The sequence below is a fragment of the Oncorhynchus mykiss genome, chromosome 7, assembly GCF_057628025.1.
Source record: "Oncorhynchus mykiss isolate SJ-2025 chromosome 7, ASM5762802v1, whole genome shotgun sequence".
Taxonomy (NCBI): Eukaryota; Metazoa; Chordata; class Actinopteri; order Salmoniformes; family Salmonidae; genus Oncorhynchus; species Oncorhynchus mykiss.
The window spans coordinates 57,420,616-57,442,162 of record NC_143028.1 but is presented as its reverse complement, the minus strand read 5'-3'; the positions used below and the strand labels follow the sequence as shown (position 1 = coordinate 57,442,162).

Below are 21,547 nucleotides of genomic sequence, written 5' to 3'. Positions count from 1 at the left end.
GAAAGAAAGAAAGAAAGAAAGAGAGAAAGAGAGAGAAAAAAAAGAAAGAAAAATAATGAGATAGATAGAATAATACAATAAACAGGCCAAACTGAGCAATTTGTTTTTAGATGTGCATCAACCTGTAGGTTGGGATTGAGAGGAGGCACCAGTCCTTACCCTGAGTACAGTGTTGATGTATATGCGGCTGGCAGGGCCAGATTTGTCTAGCTGGAACCATTGGTCCAGAGACAGGTTGGGGCCCGACAGCAGGCGGGACAGAGGGATGGACAGACTACCTAGAGTCTGTATCCGGTCATTGTCCTTCACCTGAGACAAACATGGGAGGATAGTGAGAATGTTGAGTGAAGAATACACACAGAGAAAAGAGACTGTGGTCATTGAACAGAATGCTATGTGGAAAAAAACAGACAAATGCAGTATTCATTAAATGAACAAGATGACAAATGGGTGCAGAACATGTTATCCAATGGAGTTAGAATGTCAAGATACCTGAATGTCTATTGACTGCTTGTGTGGATCTGGGATAAAGAAGGTGAAGGCATCCTCCCATTTTGGGTTGATGGTCGTCCAACAGGTCTAAAAGCAGCGTGAAGGAAAATTGAGAGAGTGAAATAGGAGGGAGTTTGACTTCAAAGCAAAGATAGTCTACTACTGTGGTAGCACTGTTTGGTCATTTTCTCCACTATAGGAGCTGAATGGAATAAGTCAAGTAAGTCACTGCTCTGGTAGTCTTACCCTGCTCTCTCGAGTGATGTCCTGTACAGACAACTGCACCATGGGACTAGGTTCTTTATTGCCCTTCTTCATCTAAAACACAAACATAGAAACACACGTTGAAATATAAGGCAAACACAAACAACCAACATTGACAACACTACACTTGTTCCGGCCCAGCGCTAACACAACCAATTAGTGTGGCACGATTAACCAACATTTCATTTTTTTTCCAGTTATTAAAAAAAATGACTTGACTGACTTCGGTTCAATTACTTCAATTCCCTTATATAAACACAGCATTTTATTTTATTTTTTATTTAACCTTTATTTAACCAGGTAAGCTAGTTGAGAACATTTACAACAGCGACCTGGCCAAGATAAAGCAAAGCAGTGCGACAGAAACAACAACACAGAGTTACACATGGAATAAACAAGCGTACAGTCAATAACACAATAGAAAAAAAGAAAGTCTATATACAGTGTGTGCAAATGGCGTGAGGAGGTATGGCAATAAATAGGCCATAGTAGCAAAGTAATTACAATTTAGCAGATAACACTGGAGTGATAGAGGAGCAGATGATGATGAGCAGATGATGGTGTGTAAGTAGTGATACTGGTGTGCAAAAGAGCAGCAAAGTAAATAAAAACAATATGGGGATGAGGTAGGTAGATTGGGTGGGCTATTTACAGATGGACTATGTACAGCTGCAGCGATTGGTTAGCTGCTCAGATAGCTGATGTTTAAAGTTAGAGAGGGAAATGTAAGTCTCTAGCTTCAGCAATTTTTGCAGTTCGTTCCAGTCACTGGCAGCAGAGAACTGGAAGGAAAGGCGGCCAAAGGCGGTGTTGGCTTTGGGATGACCAGTGAGATATACCTGCTGGAGCGTGTGCTACGGGTGAGTGTTGTTATCGTGACCAGTGAGCTGAGATAAGGCGGAGCTTTACCTAGCAAAGACTTATAGATGACCTGGAGCCAGTGGGTCTGGCGAAGAATATGTAGCGAGGGCCAGCCGACTAGAGCATACAGGTCGCAGTGGTGGGTGGTATAAGGCACTTTGGTAACAAAACGGATGGCACTGTGATTGACTACATCCAATTTGCTGAGTAGAGTATTGGAAGCTATTTTGTAGATGACATCGTCGAAGTCGAGGATCGGTAGGATAGTCAGTTTTTGTTTCAAATATTTTTTATTAAACACACACAAGAATGGTGTATAGGTATACAAGACAGGTATACAATTCTTATCTAAACATAAAAGAGCATACAGGAACAACAAGACCCAGAGTTCTGGTTGCAGAACAAATAATACAACACACAACATACAAAACAAGGACACGTAGAAAGAAAGAGGGAAGATGTCCCCCCTATCCCCCCCCCCCCCCCCCCCCCCCCCCTTATTCCCCCATGAGGGGAATAAGAAATTCTTATGAGAAATTCTGCTATGCCCTCAGACGAACCATCAAACAAGCAAAGCGTCAATACAGGATTAAGATTGTAACATACTACACCGGCACTGACGCTCGTCGGATGTGGCATGGCTTGAAAACTATTACGGACTATACAGGGAATCCCAGACGCGAGTTGCCCAGTGACGCGATCATACAAGACGAGCTAAATGCCTTTTATGCTCGCTTCGAGGCAAATAACACTGAAGCATGCACAAGAGCAACGGCTGTTCTGGATAACTGTGTGATAACGCTCTCGGTAGCCGATGTGAACAAAACCTTTAAACAGGTCAACATTCACAAAGCCGCTGGGCCAGATGGATTACCAGGACGTGTACTCAAAGCATGCACGGACCAACTGTCAAGTGTCTTCACTGACATTTTCAACCTCTCCCTGACCGAGTCTTTTTTTTTAAATGTATTACAAAAAAACACAAGGAAGGTGTAACAAAGAATTAGAACATGAAGGACAAACAATACTGCATCAAGACACTATCATACATGTATCAGTCTTTCCGCAACAGAGCCATCCTTATGTGTGCGTGTGCGTGTGCATGATAGTGATATAAAATATATGTCATAGTTTCCTTTTTCATGATCACAATTTTGTGAAACCAGAACCCTCCAAGATCCCCCCAATAGCTGTCCCTCAACCATTCGAGACCCCTCCCACAGTTCCCTCCCAGAATGATTTTTTTTTTAAACAATGAATTCCATTCCCCACCCCCAAGAACCCCCCAATGCACCAACAACCAAGAGAATGAACTAAAGATTTAAAAAAAGGAAAAGACAGAAGAACAAACAACAATGCAAAAAAATAACAAAATAAATAATACATTTAAAACAAAGGACATCAAGAACAACTGAAATCATAACAGCAATGCCTACTTTATATATTTGTATGCATGTCTGGCACTACTACATGTATGTGTGTGTTCTTGTATATTTTTATTTGAATGAGAGTGTGTGTATATGCATGTGTACAAACACCTGCACGGCATCAGCCTCAGGCAAACCCGGCATTAGTTGTAAAAACACCATGACTTAGTGTCATTCAAATGTACTTCCATTATGTTTTATTTTGACTTCTTTCCCCTTTATCTTTTGACCATCATTCTCTCTCACACACAGCAACTCCACCCAACCCTCAGCTTCCCTCAGCCCATCCCATCTATCTCTGCTGGCCACCCACTTCGTGTTTCTACGCAACACATATCTTTCAACTATGCTATGATGTTTAATGTACAATTTCAATCTATCTAATCAAATCTACAGATTGCATGTTGAAGTTAAATACTTTTACTGAGAGTATTAGTATATTAGTAATTGACTGACCCGGTCTCTCCAGATCTCCTAACAGTACTATTTCTAGGGTCAATTTTAAATCAATGCTATGCATTTTCAGCCATTTCTGAATCTGAGACCAGAAACAGGCTACCTGAGGGCAATACCAAAATAAATAGTATATTGATTCTGTATCCTCACATCAAAATCTGCAGAGCTTCGATGATTTTATGCCCCAAATATTCAAAATTTTCTTGGTGGCAAGAATTCTATATAATAATTTTAGTTGAAAAGCACGAAGTCTTGAATCTTGCGTTGTTTTATACAGTGGGGCAAAAAAGTATTTAGTCAGCCACCAATTGTGCAAGTTCTCCCACTTAAAAAGATGAGAGAGGCCAGTAATTTTCATCATAGGTACACTTCAACTATGACAGACAAAATGAGGGAAAAAAAATCCAGAAAATCACATTGTAGGATTTTTTATGAATTTATTTGCAAATTATGGTGGAAAATAAGTATTTGGTCACCTACAAACAAGCAAGATTTCTGGCTCTCACAGACCTGTAACTTCTTCTTTAAGAGGCTCCTCTGTCCTCCACTCGTTTGTTTTTCAGCCTTGGATTTCTAATCCTCTAATGTTGTTATTGGATCTGATTTTAATAGCTAGCATTTCGATGGCCATAACGAATATACGATATGGTGACAGTGGACACCCTTATTTAACTCCTCTTGACAATTCAAAACTCTCTGAGAAGTAGCCGTTATTTACTATTTTACACCTAGGGTTGCTATACATTATTTTTACCCATTTTTATAAGAGAATTACCAAAATTGAAAAAATCCAGGCATTTTTTTTTAAATCCAGTCTTACTTTATCAAATGACTTTTCAAAATCGGCTATAAATACCATTCCTGGCTTCTTAGATGTTTCATGATGTTCTATTATTTCTAGTACTTGTCGTATATTGTCTCCAATGTATCGTCCATGTAAAAAACCTGTCTGATCCAGATGAACAATACCTGGTAAAACCCTTTTAATTCTGAGTGCTATACATTTTGCCAGTATTTTTGCATCACAGCATTGAAGTGTAAGGGGCCTCCTGTTTTTTAGATAGACTGGGTCTTTATATTTGCCATCTGGGTCTTGTTTTAATAATAGAGAAATCAGACCTTCCTGCTGAGTACCTGACAGACTCCCATTTCTATAGGAGATGTTATAACAATCTAACAATGGAGCTTTTAGTATATAAAAAAAAACTACCAGTAAATCTGTTCAGACTGAACAGATTTAATAGCCTCAAAGTTATTCCTCTGTAATTTGGCCTTCGCACTGATCTTTCTGTACATTTGTTAATTTTCAATTTTTTTTTATTATTTGGAAAGAATTCCTTGCCTGATATACAGTGCCTTGCGAAAGTATTCGGCCCCCTTGAACTTTGCGACCTTTTGCCACATTTCAGGCTTCCAACATAAAGATATAAAACTGTATTTTTTTGTGAAGAATCAACAACAAGTGGGACACAATCATGAAGTGGAACAACATTTATTGGATATTTCAAACCTTTTTAACAAATCAAAAACTGAAAAATTGGGCGTGCAAAATTATTCAGCCCCCTTAAGTTAATACTTTGTAGCGCCACCTTTTGCTGCGATTACAGCTGTAAGTCGCTTGGTGTATGTCTCTATCAGTTTTGCACATCGAGAGACTGAAATTTTTTCCCATTCCTCCTTGCAAAACAGCTCGAGCTCAGTGAGGTTGGATGGAGAGCATTTGTGAACAGCAGTTTTCAGTTCTTTCCACAGATTCTCGATTGGATTCAGGTCTGGACTTTGACTTGGCCATTCTAACACCTGGATATGTTTATTTTTGAACCATTCCATTGTAGATTTTGCTTTATGTTTTGGATCATTGTCTTGTTGGAAGACAAATCTCTGTCCCAGTCTCAGGTCTTTTGCAGACTCCATCAGGTTTTCTTCCAGAATGGTCCTGTATTTGGCTCCTTCCATCTTCCCATAAATTTTAACCATCTTCCCTGTCCCTGCTGAAGAAAAGCAGGCCCAAACCATGATGCTGCCACCACCATGTTTGACAGTGGGGATGGTGTGTTCAGCTGTGTTGCTTTTACGCCAAACATAACGTTTTGCATTGTTGCCAAAAAGTTCAATTTTGGTTTCATCTGACCAGAGCACCTTCTTCCACATGTTTGGTGTGTCTCCCAGGTGGCTTGTGGCAAACTTTAAACAACACTTTTTATGGATATCTTTAAGAAATGGCTTTCTTCTTGCCACTCTTCCATAAAGGCCAGATTTGTGCAATATACAACTGATTGTTGTCCTATGGACAGAGTCTCCCACCTCAGCTGTAGATCTCTGCAGTTCATCCAGAGTGATCATGGGCCTCTTGGCTGCATCTCTGATCAGTCTTCTCCTTGTATGAGCTGAAAGTTTAGAGGGACGGACAGGTCTTGGTAGATTTGCAGTGGTCTGATACTCCTTCCATTTCAATATTATCGCTTGCACAGTGCTCCTTGGGATGTTTAAAGCTTGGGAAATCTTTTTGTATCCAAATCCGGCTTTAAACTTCTTCACAACAGTATCTCGGACCTGCCTGGTGTGTTCCTTGTTCTTCATGATGCTCTCTGCGCTTTTAACGGACCTCTGAGACTATCACAGTGCAGGTGCATTTATACGGAGACTTGATTACACACAGGTGGATTGTATTTATCATCATTAGTCATTTAGGTCAACATTGGATCATTCAGAGATCCTCACTGAACTTCTGGAGAGAGTTTGCTGCACTGAAAGTAAAGGGGCTGAATAATTTTGCACGCCCAATTTTTCAGTTTTTGATTTGTTAAAAAAGTTTGAAATATCCAATAAATGTCGTTCCACTTCATGATTGTGTCCCATTTGTTGTTGATTCTTCACAAAAAAATACAGTTTTATATCTTTATGTTTGAAGCCTGAAATGTGGCAAAAGGTCGCAAAGTTCAAGGGGGCCAAATACTTTCGCAAGGCACTGTAATTAGCTTCCTCTTTTAAAATATCATTCGGAGAATCATAGATGACTCCGTCTTCAGTAACGAGTTTCTGAACGAGTCTGTAATACCTACATGTTTCAAGCAGACCACCATAGTCCCTGTGCCCAAGGAAGTGAAGGTAACCTGCCTAAATGACTATGTGGCACTCACGTCGGTAGCCATGAAGTGCTATGAAAGGCTGGTCATGGTTCACATCAACAGCATCCTCCCGGACACCCTAGACCCACTCCAATTCGCATACCGCCCCAAAAGATCCACAGATGACGCAATCTCAATCGCACTCCACACCGCTATTTCTCACCTGGACAAAAGGAACACCTATGTGAGAATGCTGTTCATTGACTACAGCTCAGTGTTCAACACCATAGTGCCCACGAAGCTCATCACTAAGCTAAGGACTCTGGGACTAAACACCTCCCTCTGCAACTGGATCCTGGACTTCCTGACGGGCCGACCCCAGGTGGTAAGAGTAGGCAACAACATGTCTGCCATGCTGATCATTAACACTGGGGCCCCTCAGGGGAGTGTACTTAGTCCCCTCCTGTATTCCCTGTTCACCCACGACTGCGTGGCCAAACACGACTCCAACACCATCATTAAGTTTGCTGACGACACAACAGTGGTAGGGCTGATCACTGACAAAAATGAGAAGGCCTATAGGGAGGAGGTCAGAGAACTGGCAGTGTGGTGCCAGGACAACAACCTCTCTCTCCCTCAATGTGAGCAAGACAAAGGAGCTGATCATGGACTACAGGGAAAGGCGGGCCGAACATGCCCCCATTAACATCGACGGGGCTGAAGTGGAGCGGTCGAGAGTTTCAAGTTCCTTGGTGTCCACATCACCAACAAACTATCATGGTCCAAACATATTAAGACAGTTGTGAAGAGGGCATGACAAAACCTTTCCCCCCCTCAGGAGACTGAAAAGATTTGGCATGGCACCCCCAGATCCTCAAAAGGTTCTACAGCTGCACCATCAAGAACATACTGACCAGATGCATCACCACCTGGTATGGCAACTGCTCGGAATCTGACCATAAGGCGCTACAGAGGGTAGTGCGAACGGCCCAGTACCTCACTGGGGCCAAGCTTCCTGCCATCCAGGACCTATATAATAGGCGGTGTCAGAGGAAAGCCCATAAAATTGTCAGAGACTCCAGTCACCCAAGTTAGATTGTTTTCACTGCTACTGCACAGCAAGCTGTACCGGATGGCCAAGTCTAGTAGCAAAAGGCTCCTCAACAGCTTCCACCCCCAAGCCATAAGACTGCTGAACAATTCATAAAATCGCCACCGGAATATTTACATTGACCCCCCCCCCCCCCCTTTGTACACTGCTGCTACTCGCTGTTTGTTTGTTACCTATGCATTGTCACTTCGCCCCCACCTACAGATTACCTCAACTAGCCTGTACCCCTGCACACTGACTCGGTACCGGTGCCCCCTGTATATAGCCTCGTTATTGTTATTCTTATTGTGTTACTTTTTATTATTACTTTTAATTTAAGCCTACTTTCATCTTCTTGAAATGCACTGTTGGTTAAGGGCTTGTAAGTTAGCATTTCACGGTAAAGTCTGCACTTGTTGTATTCGGCACATATGGCAAATAAAGTTTGATATGATTTAATTTGGTTTGTAACAAAAGCCTGCACACTCTGTAGTGCTATAGAGCTAGGATTGGTAACCACTGCCATAGATGTTGCATGGCAACCCCCGAAAAACAGTATAGAAATCAAAACCGTCCTGACGCACAGAGGAAACAACAGAGCTGTGTGCAAACAGTTTCAGGAAGTCTAAAGCTGAACACACCACCACTATGGCTGTTGTTCTCGCCCCTCACCTGCCATTCACTCCCCTTAACAGATCAAATAGGACTGGGTACGTGAAAGCAACATGGCAGAAACTCCACCTAGCCTACCTGAAAGCTAGGTGGAGATATTCCTTACACCTATCCAATGATCTCAGCTCAGTGATGGGAAGTGAACAAGGGCAGATGGCAGGGAGCAACTCTGTAACAACAACCCTAACGACAGTTACAGCTGTACCCTAGCAAAGCCACAGACAGGAAGTAGCTTTGGGCTGAGAGAGGAGGGGGGAGAGGTTGATGAGGTGTGGTGACTCACAGGAAGGGCTTCAGCCTTGTCCAGATACACTGCCAAGATAGCTGCCGAGGGGGGGTCAGAAGTCTTACTGGACACCGTCATGCTCTCGTTCCTCTGAAGAACCTGGGGGAGGAGTGGAGAGGGGAGAAGGGAAGAGGCACTCAGCTCTAAGCAATGTTCAATCTGCACATTCCTTCACTACGGGCTCACTGCCAGTGTACACAGTCACCACAAAGTTGAACCATACAAGACAGCCTGAGCATCATATTCCTTTCACATTGACTGCGGGAGGAATTTTACGATAGGGAGGATATGGATGCAGACCTGTTCCAGTCGCTCCGTATTGGGCAACAAGACCAACCACTCCAGTCTGAAATGGACACGTCCTGACTTGGTTTCTTTCAGGGTGAACCACTGAGAAACAAAGCATAAATATACAGATTGTGGTGATAATGTAATGGGGAAAGCATAGACATTACTTCTAAATGGGTTGTGAGTCATCTTGTTAAATTGTTATCTTGTTAAATGTCTAACTTTATCAGACATTCAATAATACAAATAACTCACTTCATCAACAACTTTGGACTTCTTCACGATACCCAAATCTATCTTGGTTCTGGAGGAAAATGGAAAAAGAGGGAGAGAGACAAATAGAGAAATAAACAAAAACAGAGAGAAATCAAGACGATGGAGGAAAAAAAAGGAAAGGAGAACCAGTAGTTTTTAAGGACAAGAGGATAACACTACATTTAAAACACTAGGAGACTTTATATCCTTCTTCTTTTGACTCAGTGGTAGGACTATGAGAGGTGAAAGGTCAGGGGAGTCAGTAAAAAAGTGGCAGTGCGGCACACAGAAACCCATGGACAGGCAGGCAGGCAGAGAGATGTAGCTACCTCCCCAGAAAGTCATCATTGTCTGGGTCTTTGTCATAAACCTCCACCTCCAGCTCCTGACCTGGTACTTCATGGACTATGACCTGACACACACACACATGGACATACACAACACCATGAGGACCAAACACAGGACATGAATGAGGAGACAATGTGGCTGTGTACTGTATATGATTACTCAGTTGGCAGTGGATTTCCCTTAATAGACACACACATATAGGGGAATCCCAACTCCGTTACCGGACCAATGCATTCTCTACCAAGTAATGCATTATCTGCCTAAATAAAGGTATGGAAATCATGCTATTTTCCAACAGTAAATGCAACACTAATATGTGGCAGTGACATTCAATGAAAAAGGAATGAGTGATTTTACAATCCTCCGGTTCCTGGCCCCCTCACCTCATACATCTCTCCCCACTTGGGACAGACAGTGTTGTCCACAACGTGGGAGGTGAAAGTCTGAGGCCCCACCCTACACAGAGCATACGGGTCAGACAACCCCGCTATCACTCCCTTCATGTAGTTGTCCTTAGCTGGCAGGTCATCAGCCTCCAAGAGGTGGATACGTACCACACCCTAAGAGAGAGAGAGAAAGAGAGAGTGAGAGGGGATTCAGAGAGAGAGGGTGCAATGGAGTATTTCATGGGGAGGGAGTGAGTGAGTGAGTGAGTGAGTGAGTGAGTGAGTGAGTGAGTGAGTGAGTGAGTGAGTGAGTGAGTGAGGGAGGGAGGGACAGTGAGAGGATTGATACTGGTATAAGCTCTATTATGTGTAATGTCTGAATAACTCTGGGTCAGAGTTCATTTATCAAGGAGGTTGACAGTACGCTCAGATAAGATACATAGAGTCTGTGGTCTGAGTAAATGTGTGTGTTTAAGGAGTGTTTGTGGAGTGTTTTTGTGGAGAGTTTAAAAAATATGTAGATATATTTCTAGGGGGTAGATCAGCTTTAATATTGCAGATACTGTAGATTGTGGGTTCTATCAAAGTAATTGTTTGAATCATTGCACCAGATGTCGGGCATACAACGATACCTTTGTTTTTAAGCCTTGGATTTCTAGCCCCTTGATATTATTGTTGGACCTGATTTTAATAGCTAACATTTCGATGGCCACAATAAATAAAAATCAAATGTATTTGTCACATACACATGGTTAGCAGATGTTAATGCGAGTGTGGCGAAATGCTTGTGCTTCTAGTTGCGACCATGCAGTAATATCTAACAAGTAATATAATCTAACAATTCCACAACAACTACCTTATACACACAAGAGTAAAGGAATGAATATGAATATGTACATAAAAATATATGAATGAGTGATGCCCGAACGGCATAGGCAAGATGCAGTAGATGGTATAGAGTACAGTATATACATGAGATGAGTAATGTAGGGTATGAAAACATTATCTAAAGTGCCATTGTTTAAAGTGGCTAGTGCTAAATTGATTACATACATTTTTCCATTATTAACGTGGCTAGAGTTGAGTCAGTATGTTGGCAGCAGCCACTCAATGTTGGTGATGGCTGTTTAACATTCTGATGGCCTTGAGAAAGAAGCTGTTTTTCAGTCTCTCGGTCCCTGCTTTGATGCACCTGTACTGACCTCGCCTTCTGGATGATAGCGGGGTGAACAGGCAGTGGCTCGGGTGGTTGTTGTCCTTGATTATCTTTTTAGCCTTCCTGTGACATCAGGTGGTGTAGGTGTCCTGGAGGGCAGGTAGTTTGCACTCGGTGATGCGTTGTGCAGACCTCACTACCCTCTGGAGAGCCTTACGGTTGTGGGCGGAGAAGTTGCCGTGCATCTGTAAAAGTTTGTGAGTGTTTTTGGTGACAAGCCAAATTTCTTCAGCCTCCTGAGGTTGAAGAGGCGCTGCTGCGTCTTCTTCACCACGCTCTCTGTGTGGGTGGACCATTTCAGTTTGTCCGTGATGTGTACGCCGAGGAACTTAAAACTTACAACCCTCTCCACTACTGTCCCGTCAATGTAGATGTGGGGCTGCTCCCTCTGCTGTTTCTTGAAGTCCACGATCATCTCTTTTGTTTTGTTTACATTGAGTGTGAGGTTATTTTCCTGACACAACACTCCGAGGGCCCTCACCTCCTCCCTGTAGTTGTTGGTAATCAAGCCTACAACTGTAGTGTCGTCTGCAAACTTGATGATTGAGTTGGAGGCGTGCATGGCCACGCAGTCGTGGGTGAACAGTGAGTACAGGAGAGGGCTGAGAACGCACCCTTGTGGGGACCCAGTGTTGAGGATCAGCGGGGTGGAAATGTTGTTACCTACCCTCACCACCTGGGGGCGGCCCGTCAGGAAGTCCAGGACCCAGTTGCACAGGGTGCGGTCGAGACCCAGGGTCTCGAGCTTAATGACGAGTTTGAAGGGTACTATGGTGTTAAATGCTGAGCTGTAATCGATGAATAGCATTCTTACATAGGTATTCCTCTTGTCCAGATGGGTTAGGGCAGTGTGCAGTGTGATGGCGATTGCGTCGTCTGTGGACCTATTGGGGCGGTAAGCAAATAGGAGTGGGTCTAGGGTTTCAGGTAGGGTGGAGGTGATATGGTCCTTGACTAGTCTCTCAAAGCACTTCATGATGACGGAAGTGAGTGCTACAGGGAGGTAGTCATTTAGCTCAGTTACCTTAGCTTTCTTGGGAACAGGAACAATGGTGGCCCTCTTGAAGCATGTGGGAACAGCAGACTGGGATTGAATATGTCCGTAAACACATCTAGGGTTTTGCCAGCTCTGGTAGCACAATCGCTATGCTGATAGAATTTGGGGAGCCTCGTTTTCAGATTAGCCTTGTTAAAATCCCCAGCTACAATAAATGCAGCCTCAGGATATGTGGTTTCCAGTTTACATAGAGTCGAATGAAGTTCTTTCAGGGCTGCCGATGTGTCTGGTTGGGGGGGAATATACACGACTATGATCGAAGAGAATTCTCTTTGTAGATAATGCGGTCGGCATTTGATTGTGAGGAATTCTAAGTCAGGTTAACAAAAGGACTTGAGTTCCTGTATGTTGCTATGATCACACCACGTCTCGTTAATCATTAGGCATACACCCCCGCCCTTCTTCTTACCAGAGAGATGGTTGTTTCTGTCGGCGCGATGCGTGAAGAAACCAGGTGGCTGTACCGACTCAGATAGCGTGTCTCAAGTGAACCATGTTTTGTTGAAACAAAGAACGTTACAGTCTATGATGTCTCTCTGGAATGCTACCCTGGCTCGGATTTCGTCTACTTTGTTGTCAAGAGACTGGACATTGGTGAGTAGTATGCTCGGGAGCGGTGTGCCATGCGCCTGTCTACGGAGCCTGACCAGAAGACCGCTCCTTCTGCCCCTTCTACGGCGCCGTTGTTTTGGGTCGCTGGCTGGGATCCGATCCATTGTCCTGGGTGGTAGGCCAAACAGAGGATCCGCTTCGGGAAAGTCGTATTCCTGATCGTAATGTTCGTGAGTTGACGTTGCTCTTATATCCAATTGTTCTTCCCGACTGTATGTAATAAAACCTACGATTTTCTGGGGTAACATTGTAAGAAATAACACATAAAAAAACAAAATACTGCATAGTTTCCTAGGAACGCGAAGCGAGGCGGCCATCTCTGTCGGCGTCGGAAGTCGGAGGATATGCCGATAGTGAACAACCTTGCTTTACTTCTCTTGACAGTTTAATACTTTCTGAGTAGCCATTATTTACTATTTTACACCTGGGTTTACTATACCACTGTATAAGTGATTCTCCAAAATTAAAATAGTCAAGACATTTATATATACATTCTAGTCGTACTTTATTAAAAGCTTTTTAAAAAACAGCTATGAATAACCAGGCCTGGTTTCCTTGATTTTTCATAGTGTTCTATTGTTTCCAGTACTTGTCTTACATTATCTCCAATGTATCGTCCGTGTAAAAAAAACTGTCTGATTAGGATGATAATATCTGAAAAATACCTTTTTTATTCAATGCGCTTTGCATTTTGCTAGAATTTTTTCAGCACAACACTGAAGTGTAAGGGGACTCCAGTCTTAGGTGGACTGGATCTTTATATTTACCACCTGGGTCCTGTTTCAATAATAGTGAAATTAGACCTTCTTGCTGAGCATCTGATGATCAAACATTTTTATAAGAGTGTTTAAAACATGCTAAAAACGGACCTCTGAGTATATCAAAAAAGGTCTGATATACCTCAACTGGTATGCCATCCAGCCCTGGTGTTTAAGGCATTAATTGCATCAAAAAGTTCCTCTGTAATTTGGCCTTCACATTATGTCACACCCTGATCTGTTTCACCTGTCCTTGTGCTCGCCTCCACCCCCTGCAGGTGTCACACATCTTCTCCATTATCCCCTGGGTATTTATACCTGAGTTTTCTGTCTGTCTGTGCCAGTTTGTTTTGTTTTGTCAAGTCAACCAGCGTGTTAGTCCGTGCGCCTGCTTTGTCCTTTTCTCTGTTTTTTTGCTAGTCCTCACAGTTTTGACCCAAGCCTGCCTTGACTTTGAACCTGCCTGCCTGACCTCGAGGCTGCCTGCCACTCTGTACCTCCTGGACTCTGACCTTGTTATGATCTTTTGCCTGTCCACAACCATTCTCTTGCCTGCCCCATGAATACTAACAAATATCAGGGACTCGAACCATCTGCTTCCCGTGTCTGCATCTGGGTCTTGCCCTGTGCCCTTATACATTAGTCTTTCTGTAAAACTGTTAATTTTACACTATTAAATAAAAAAAGAACGTACAATTAACTTCAAATAGTGGAAATGGAGGACACTGAAATTAAAACATATGCTTAAAGTATTTTTCTTCCTTTTTGAAAATATAGTTTGGTGAATCATGGATGTAAGTTTCTGGAGAGTGTTTGTGGAGTGTGTGGTCTCACCCTGGGCAGAGGAGAGCGTAGCTGGGCAACGTGCAGGTCTGCTACCAGGGGAACAGTCAGGCGGTTGGGCAGAACCAGGAAGGAGGCGATGGCGTCCATTATCATAGTGTCAGACATGATGCTGAGAAACACAGAGAGCGAGCACACGACTTCATATATACAGTAGATACGGAAGTACACATACAGTAAATACAGTAGTACAGCATTATACAGCCTGGTCAGGTGGCATATCACATCATAGCACAGTGTTGATGGTATCATGTGATGTAGTGAAGTATAGTTTTGTGTTATGTGTTATATGAAGTGAATTATCATCACATTACATAGTGACTCCAATTACAGAACACTAACAACAGACAGAGTCAACCTCACTCACTTCAGGCCAGGGATGTCCAGTAAGTTGGTCAATCCAGTCCAGTTGATGTCCAGTTTCTGCAGGACAGGGGTGAAGGGATGAGGGAAAAACAGAGGAGCAAATGTTGGGGTTCAGGACTTTCAATACAAAGAGAAAGGGAAGTACGTAAACAAATGGAGGCATGGACAAGTAACCGGGAGTGGACGATAGTGGTGTTGGGGGGGAAGGGGATAGGAAGGGAGAGATGGACAGACTTATGGTAGGTGTGGAGGAAAGAGAGGGACTGTCCCAGGTACCCACCGGCCTGCGGATGAAGAACATGGTGACCGCGCCCACGATGGGGACATCTCCAATCAGAGGCTCTAGAATCACCCTCATCATCCCATGCAGCTGAAAGAGGCAGGAATATGGATACATTAATATAAAATGAATGGCAACAATAAAATGTTTATAATGGGTTTATAAAGGGTTTATATGTACTTTATAGACTGAATTATTTGTTTATATATAAAAAAGAGATGGCATTTGTAAATGACTAAAACCATGTTAATTATAGTCTTACGGGTATCTTACTGTAGAGTGGGAACAACATCCCTTCATGCCTCTCCCTTTTCATTGTCAATTAATTCTTTCTCTCCCTATTTTCGATAATCTCCCACAGCCACATCATAGACTAGAGAAGATAAAACATACCTGTATTCCCTTGACTCCTGCTTTGCAGAAATACCTCTTCACCTCCACATTAATCTCAACGTTTCCAACATAGCTGCATGGTAAAAGAGAAGGATACTGTAACACATTGCAATCAATAATGGGTCCTTGTATAACGGATATGATCTTCAATACCCAGTAGATCTCATTTTGAAGAGAGAGAGAATGGTGCTTTTGAGGCCTGGTGTCATGCCCTGACCTTAGTTATCTTTGTTTTCTTTATTATTTTGGTTAGGTCAGGGTGTGACGAGGGTGGTATGTGTGTTTTTGCTTGTCTAGGGTTTTTGTATATCTATTGGGTTTTGGTATGTCTAGGTAAATGTAGGTCTATGGTGGCCTGAATTGGTTCCCAATCAGAGGCAGCTGTTTATCGTTGTCTCTGATTGGGGATCCTATTTAGGTTGCCATTTCCATTTTGGTTTTGTGGGTTATTGTCTATGTGTAGTTGCCTATCAGCACTCGGTTTATATAGCATCATGTTCATTTTGTTTGTTTAGTGTTCTTTCTTTATTAAAAGAAGTATGTATTCATAACACCCTGCGCCTTGGTCTCATCAATACGACGAACATGACACCTGGAGGAAAGTCAAACATGGAAGGGTTGAAGGTCACCTGATGTACACGTCCAGCAGAACTTGTCCCCTCTCATTCTCTGTGTGTGCTTTCACACCCACAACCTTCATGGCCTACAACACACACACAGCATAGTTACATACATAACATAATATACACTAAATATAACAGTCGTTGTCAAATTATCATTTTAAAATTATAAGAGGTCATTGACCAATATGTCTGAAGTTCACTTCAGTGAGAGTGAAATAAAATCTTGTGCTGTGTTTAAACAGTGTCACAGCGTATCCGTATGATGAGACCTGTAAGCAGTGTGTTTAATGGTGAAATTTATCTTAGAAGTTACCTTGTCCCCAAAGTCCACCTTGGTGAAGGTGAGGGTCTGGAGGTGAGTGCTGGAGGAACGGATGGAGGGAGCGATAGTCTCCACCAGCAACTTTTCCAGATACTGACCCACAAACGGCCACACCTGCTGCAGAATCTGAGGTGGGGGACAGGGAGAGGAGCAGGGATGATGGTCATAGTTTGTGTAATGCACACCAAGCAATTGCTTTTCAGCAATACTAAATCAGGTTATTACAACATTCTGAGGGAAACACAGATAGACTTGTCCCACCACCTGCTACTTAGGAGTTAACATTTTAAGAACAAGCACAACTATCTCAAAGGGATACTCGTACACAATCTGAAAATAAGAACTAGGGCAACATGCATGTTTCAGCCTGCAATGCAGACATCTGTCTTTTCCATGATGGCACAGGCATAGATACACATATTCAGGATTCTGGGCCACTCATAGCTGTAGATGTTTTTGTTCCGCCTCCACTGTTTATAATATGGTTCCTATAGAAACCCATTCGATCTCTGTAAGATCGTCGTATGAGTGAAACCAAGGCACAGCGTGGTATGCGTATATTCTCTTTTAATGAATGAAAACACTTAACAAAACCAACAAATGAACCGTGAAGCTATACAACTTAGTGCAGACAGGCAACTAAACATAGTCAATAACCCACAACACAAATGAGGAAAATGGCTACCTAAATATGAACCCCAATCAGAGACAACGATAAACAGCTGTCTCTGATTGGGAACCATATCAGGCCAACATAGACATACAAAAACCCTAGACATACAAAAACTAGTACCCACCCTGACCTAACCAAAATATATAGAAAAACAGAGATATCTAAGGTCAGGGCGTGACAGTAAGATTCTAGGGGGGGTTTCATGTTTTATTAAAAGCAGCACAAGACTCCTTCCCTGGTGGACAGTGAGTATATACACTGAACAAAAATATAAACTCAACATTTCAAGTGTTGGTTCCATGTTTCATGAGCTAAAAAAAAAGATACCAGCAATTTTCCATATGCACAAAAAGCTTTTCTCTCTAAAATGTTGTGCACAAATTAGTTTACATTCCTGTTAGTGAGCGTTTCTCCTTTGCCAAGATAATCCACCCACCTGACACATTTTGAAGACATCTTGAGATACAGCCGGTCTCTCAAGACACTGAATTATGTCTTGAGACATTTTATCTGTGTCTTCAAGACATCTCTCAAGACAGTAATGGAAAATAGTTCTACGTCTTGAGACATTTTATGTTGGAGTGTCTTCGGGACAAGTCTCTGAATGTCCTCGAGTTGCCCAGCCAGAGCCCACACTTGAACCCGATCTAACATCTCTGGAGAGAGCTGAAAATAGCTGTGCAGCGACGCTCCCCATCCAACCTGACGGAGCTTGAGAGAAACTCCCCAAATACAGGTGTGCCGAGTTTGTAGAGTCATACCCAAGAGGACTCAAGGCTGTAATCGCTGCCAAAGGTATTAGGCTAGTTGAATGTACTGCCAAATTCTCTAAAGCGACGTTGGGGAAGGCTTGTGTTGTGGTATTGTGTTGTGTGACAAAACTTCACATTTTAGAGTGGCCTTTTGTCCCCAGCACAAGGTGCACCTGTGTAATGATCATGCTGTTTAATCAGCTTCTTGATATGCCACAGCTGTCAAGTGGGTGAATTATCTTGGCAAAGGAGAAATGCTTACTAACAGGATTGTAACCAAATTTGTGCACAACATTTTAGAGAAAAAAGCTTTTTGTGCATATGGAAAATTGCTGGTATCTTTTATTTCAGCTCATGAAACATGGGACCAACACTTTAAACGTTGAGTTTATATTTTTGTGGAAGTATATATTGCAAAACTCAAGCTTCAGTAATGAAATAGATCAGTTGGTGTAGCATTTGCGAGGCACAGCTGGGCATAAATTCCAATAATTTACAAATAGTTCGCCTTTTTATTTGACTGGATTGATGTACCTGCATATGCTGGTCATGGTGCTTTCAAGACAACTGGGAAATAGGGGCGGGGGGGTCAAACCATGACTTCAGCGTCAAAGTCGGATCTCGAGAAAGATGCCAGAGTTTCTGACTTGGAATTCCGAGTTGGATAACTGTTAAACTATTTTTCCCAGCCATAAAATGTCTCAAGACATAATTCAGTGTCTTGATTGACAGGCTGTGTCACAAGACGTCTTCAAAAGTGTCTCAAGACGTCTTGAGATGTCTCAATTGATTCAGAGGGGTTGGGTTAAATGCGGAAGACTCATTTCAGTTGAAGGCATTCAGTTATACAACTGACTAGGTATCCCCCTTTCCCTTTCCAATTGCATGTCACAAGACATCTCAACACAAAGGTGAAGGCTGCATATGTAAATCTAAAGAATGAGTCATCAACAACACTAACAGCAAGGGTTTCTGGTGTCTAGAGGCCAGTAGAGTCTGCTGATGTCCCTGTAGCAAACCCGACTCAAATCTCTGCTTTGTCCAAAAGATAGCGGCGCTCGGACCTCGTGTTCCCAATGTAGCGAACACAATCATTTCAGTCTTGGCTGAGGAGGTCTATTCTTAGCAACACAGCCTGGTTTTTCAGGGCTGGAAGAGAGGACAAATATTGCCATTTGATTGGATTTCCTGTGAGTCAACCAGCACTAATGTGGAAAGGTTGACAGAGTAGCCTGGCTCTGGGCCTGCTGCCTGCTCTCTGCTGCAGGAGAGGATAGATTGCTGCGGGTGCCTAGACACAGTGGCGAGGCTACTGGAGTGGGTGTCCATGTTGTAACATGGTAGTGTAACAGCAGCAGCGCTAGTCTCTCAGACAGCTACCATGCCCCACCAACCATCTATCAACACAGCACCTGGCTCACAGAGACAGAGATAGGCATGTGTGTTTACTGTGTGTTTAATGGGAGAAGTATGCATAGGGTTTCTCTTTATCCTCTCTAAAGGGCAGCCATCTGTGAGCAGAGGGAGCCAGATGGAAAGTACAGTAGGGGGTGATATAGTAGTACCTTATTGAGCCACTCCACCTTCTCCACATCTGGGAAGTTGACCTGTAAGGAATTAGAATATAAATCATTCACATATAGAACAGATTTAGGAATTCAGCAGTTGTCTAGTCATTTGCATATGCACTATAAAGTGTAATCTGATCTGACTAGCTTTTCCCAGTGTGTTTGTCTGATGTTGTGTGTTGTAAATTGTGCTACAGCGAAAAAGGAACTGTCAACATCCAAAGGGCAGGAAGTAGGGGTGAGAAAGAAGTACACCACCATCTCAATGGCTTATTTTGTCACTAAACAAAACTATCTTATAGTGTAAATCATTCAAACACCATTCTTCACCCATAGCAGACTAGACTCTCTGCCAAAGGTTATGTTGTGACCAGTAGTTGGGATATCTCGTTTCTTCCCCTTATCTGTTATTTGGAAATAGAGGCATTCTCTCTGACTCACTCGCTCCTTAGTCCCAAGAGAAGATATATCGAGAATGGCCTAATATAGAAGCAGCTGAGGAAGCGGTGGAATCATACATAGCGAGAGAGAGTGAGAGAGAAAAAGAGAGAACGCATCAAAAGACCACACCTCAATCAATGCATCTCAAATGGCCTTTCTAATCTATACCTCGGCATCAATATGGTCTGCAAGCTTCAGAGCATTACTTTACTGGGTCCTTTTGGGAAGAAAGATCAATTATCCACTCAGCTTAGCTGCATGGGGGGATGATGGCCTCGGCTACTGTAGCTTGGATACAGTATACCAGCCCCACAAATATTAATTGCAGTTTGAGCCAGAGATTTTGTCATGTACATGTAGTAACTGTATAATAATATTATCATTTACATCCTTTCTGCACGTTAAACGGGTGTCTTGACTCTCTGTGATCACTAAAGATCCCGTGGCACTTATCGTAAGAGTAGGGGTGTTAACCCCGGTGTCCTGGCTAAATTACCAAACTGTCCCTCATACCATCACGGTCCCCTAATCCTCCCCAGTTTACAATTGGCTCATTCATCCCCCTCCTCTCCCCTGTAACTATTCCCCAGGTTGTTGCTGTAAATGAGAATGTTGCTGTAAATGAGAATGTGTTCTCAGTCAACTTACCTGGTAAAATAACGGTAAAATAAATATCAAACAATGGTTTAGGATACATTTTAGACGATCTCTTTGGTCCAGCGATAGGCTATTTTCTGTAACCATGCATGTGCATACCCTAGTGTGGCATTGTGTGTGAAGATTTTGGAAGACTGGCTGGTTAGGACCATACTAGCCTAACCGGATAGAATCGAGGACGTCGTGTTGTGGCATCTGATAGGGGGCTTTAAATCCAGAAACACTTGGTGAACCAAGTTAACGTATTGAAGTGAGTGACAGACCGTTATCACACATTTCTTACCCAAGCAGGGAGATCCTTTTTACTTCTGAAAATGTTCATGGATGTATATTGTTTCTCGTTGTCATAGTGGTGAATGGCGGACCGCAGACGAGCTTCTTTTGCCTCGCGCGAGTGCCTCCATCCCGTGTAGACCATAAGCCCGAAAACCAAAAAACTGGCGCTAACCCGGTAGTATCCTGCAAGGTACACGGGCAGCAAGGCACCTAGGCACTTGCCAAATGTCCAAAGAACCGATACAGCGTCAAAACCCGGTGGCTTCATTTCTCCGCTATTCGGTGCTTTATTATCGGAATGGACCGACCCAGATGCATTCTTGGTGGATTCTCCCTGTCCCGAGTCCGGATTTTGCATCGTGGTTTTTTTATATCAATATTCTCACAGAAAAAGTAGTCTAGCTAGTGCAAGTTCTTCATTACTTCCTTTCCAACAGAGACTATCTATTGTACAACTCTGTATGTACAACTGTTCTAGAATCTAGCCAATACCGTTAGCAGAAGCGAAACACGCCCAGCCCATGAAGAGAAAATCCGCAGTCGAAATATGTGTACTCATTCGTGAATGCGCGTGTCTGCCTTTCTTCTTTGCAACCTGGTCTCAAAGCATGTCGTATTATTCTGTACGTAAATGACTCACACTCCATTTACAATGCTAAATTTCATTTCGTATGGTATGTAGTAATGTGTGGATGTCTATCAATCATTTTGAATGATATGTTACGATTTGTATGATATGTTACAAATTGCTTAACAATTCGTGCAATATGTTATGAATTCACAAACTGTGTTGTTGAAAACGTTAGCTAGGTGGCTA

At 42.8% G+C, this 21,547-nt stretch overlaps 1 protein-coding gene across 3 annotated transcripts in view; it reads right to left on the bottom strand.

Moving 5' to 3' along the window:
* The window catches only part of LOC110528191 (uncharacterized), a 67,202-nt gene extending 45,869 nt beyond the window's left edge, over window positions 1–21,333 (bottom strand). For all 3 annotated transcript variants that reach the window (XM_090241417.1, XM_090241418.1, XM_090241419.1), the window contains exons 1-16: window positions 20,738–21,333; window positions 19,354–19,395; window positions 16,355–16,489; window positions 16,048–16,121; window positions 15,419–15,491; window positions 15,026–15,115; window positions 14,747–14,802; window positions 14,371–14,491; window positions 9,891–10,067; window positions 9,489–9,571; window positions 9,160–9,208; window positions 8,917–9,006; window positions 8,614–8,715; window positions 739–810; window positions 493–579; window positions 160–309 (exon numbers count right to left, since the gene is read on the bottom strand). In XM_090241417.1, the coding sequence (XP_090097543.1) occupies window positions 160–309; window positions 493–579; window positions 739–810; window positions 8,614–8,715; window positions 8,917–9,006; window positions 9,160–9,208; window positions 9,489–9,571; window positions 9,891–10,067; window positions 14,371–14,491; window positions 14,747–14,802; window positions 15,026–15,115; window positions 15,419–15,491; window positions 16,048–16,121; window positions 16,355–16,489; window positions 19,354–19,395; window positions 20,738–21,088 (1,752 nt within the window). In that variant the 5' untranslated portion in view covers window positions 21,089–21,333. The remainder of the gene's footprint in view (window positions 1–159; window positions 310–492; window positions 580–738; window positions 811–8,613; window positions 8,716–8,916; window positions 9,007–9,159; window positions 9,209–9,488; window positions 9,572–9,890; window positions 10,068–14,370; window positions 14,492–14,746; window positions 14,803–15,025; window positions 15,116–15,418; window positions 15,492–16,047; window positions 16,122–16,354; window positions 16,490–19,353; window positions 19,396–20,737) is intronic.
* Between the last annotated feature and the right edge of the window lie 214 nt (window positions 21,334–21,547).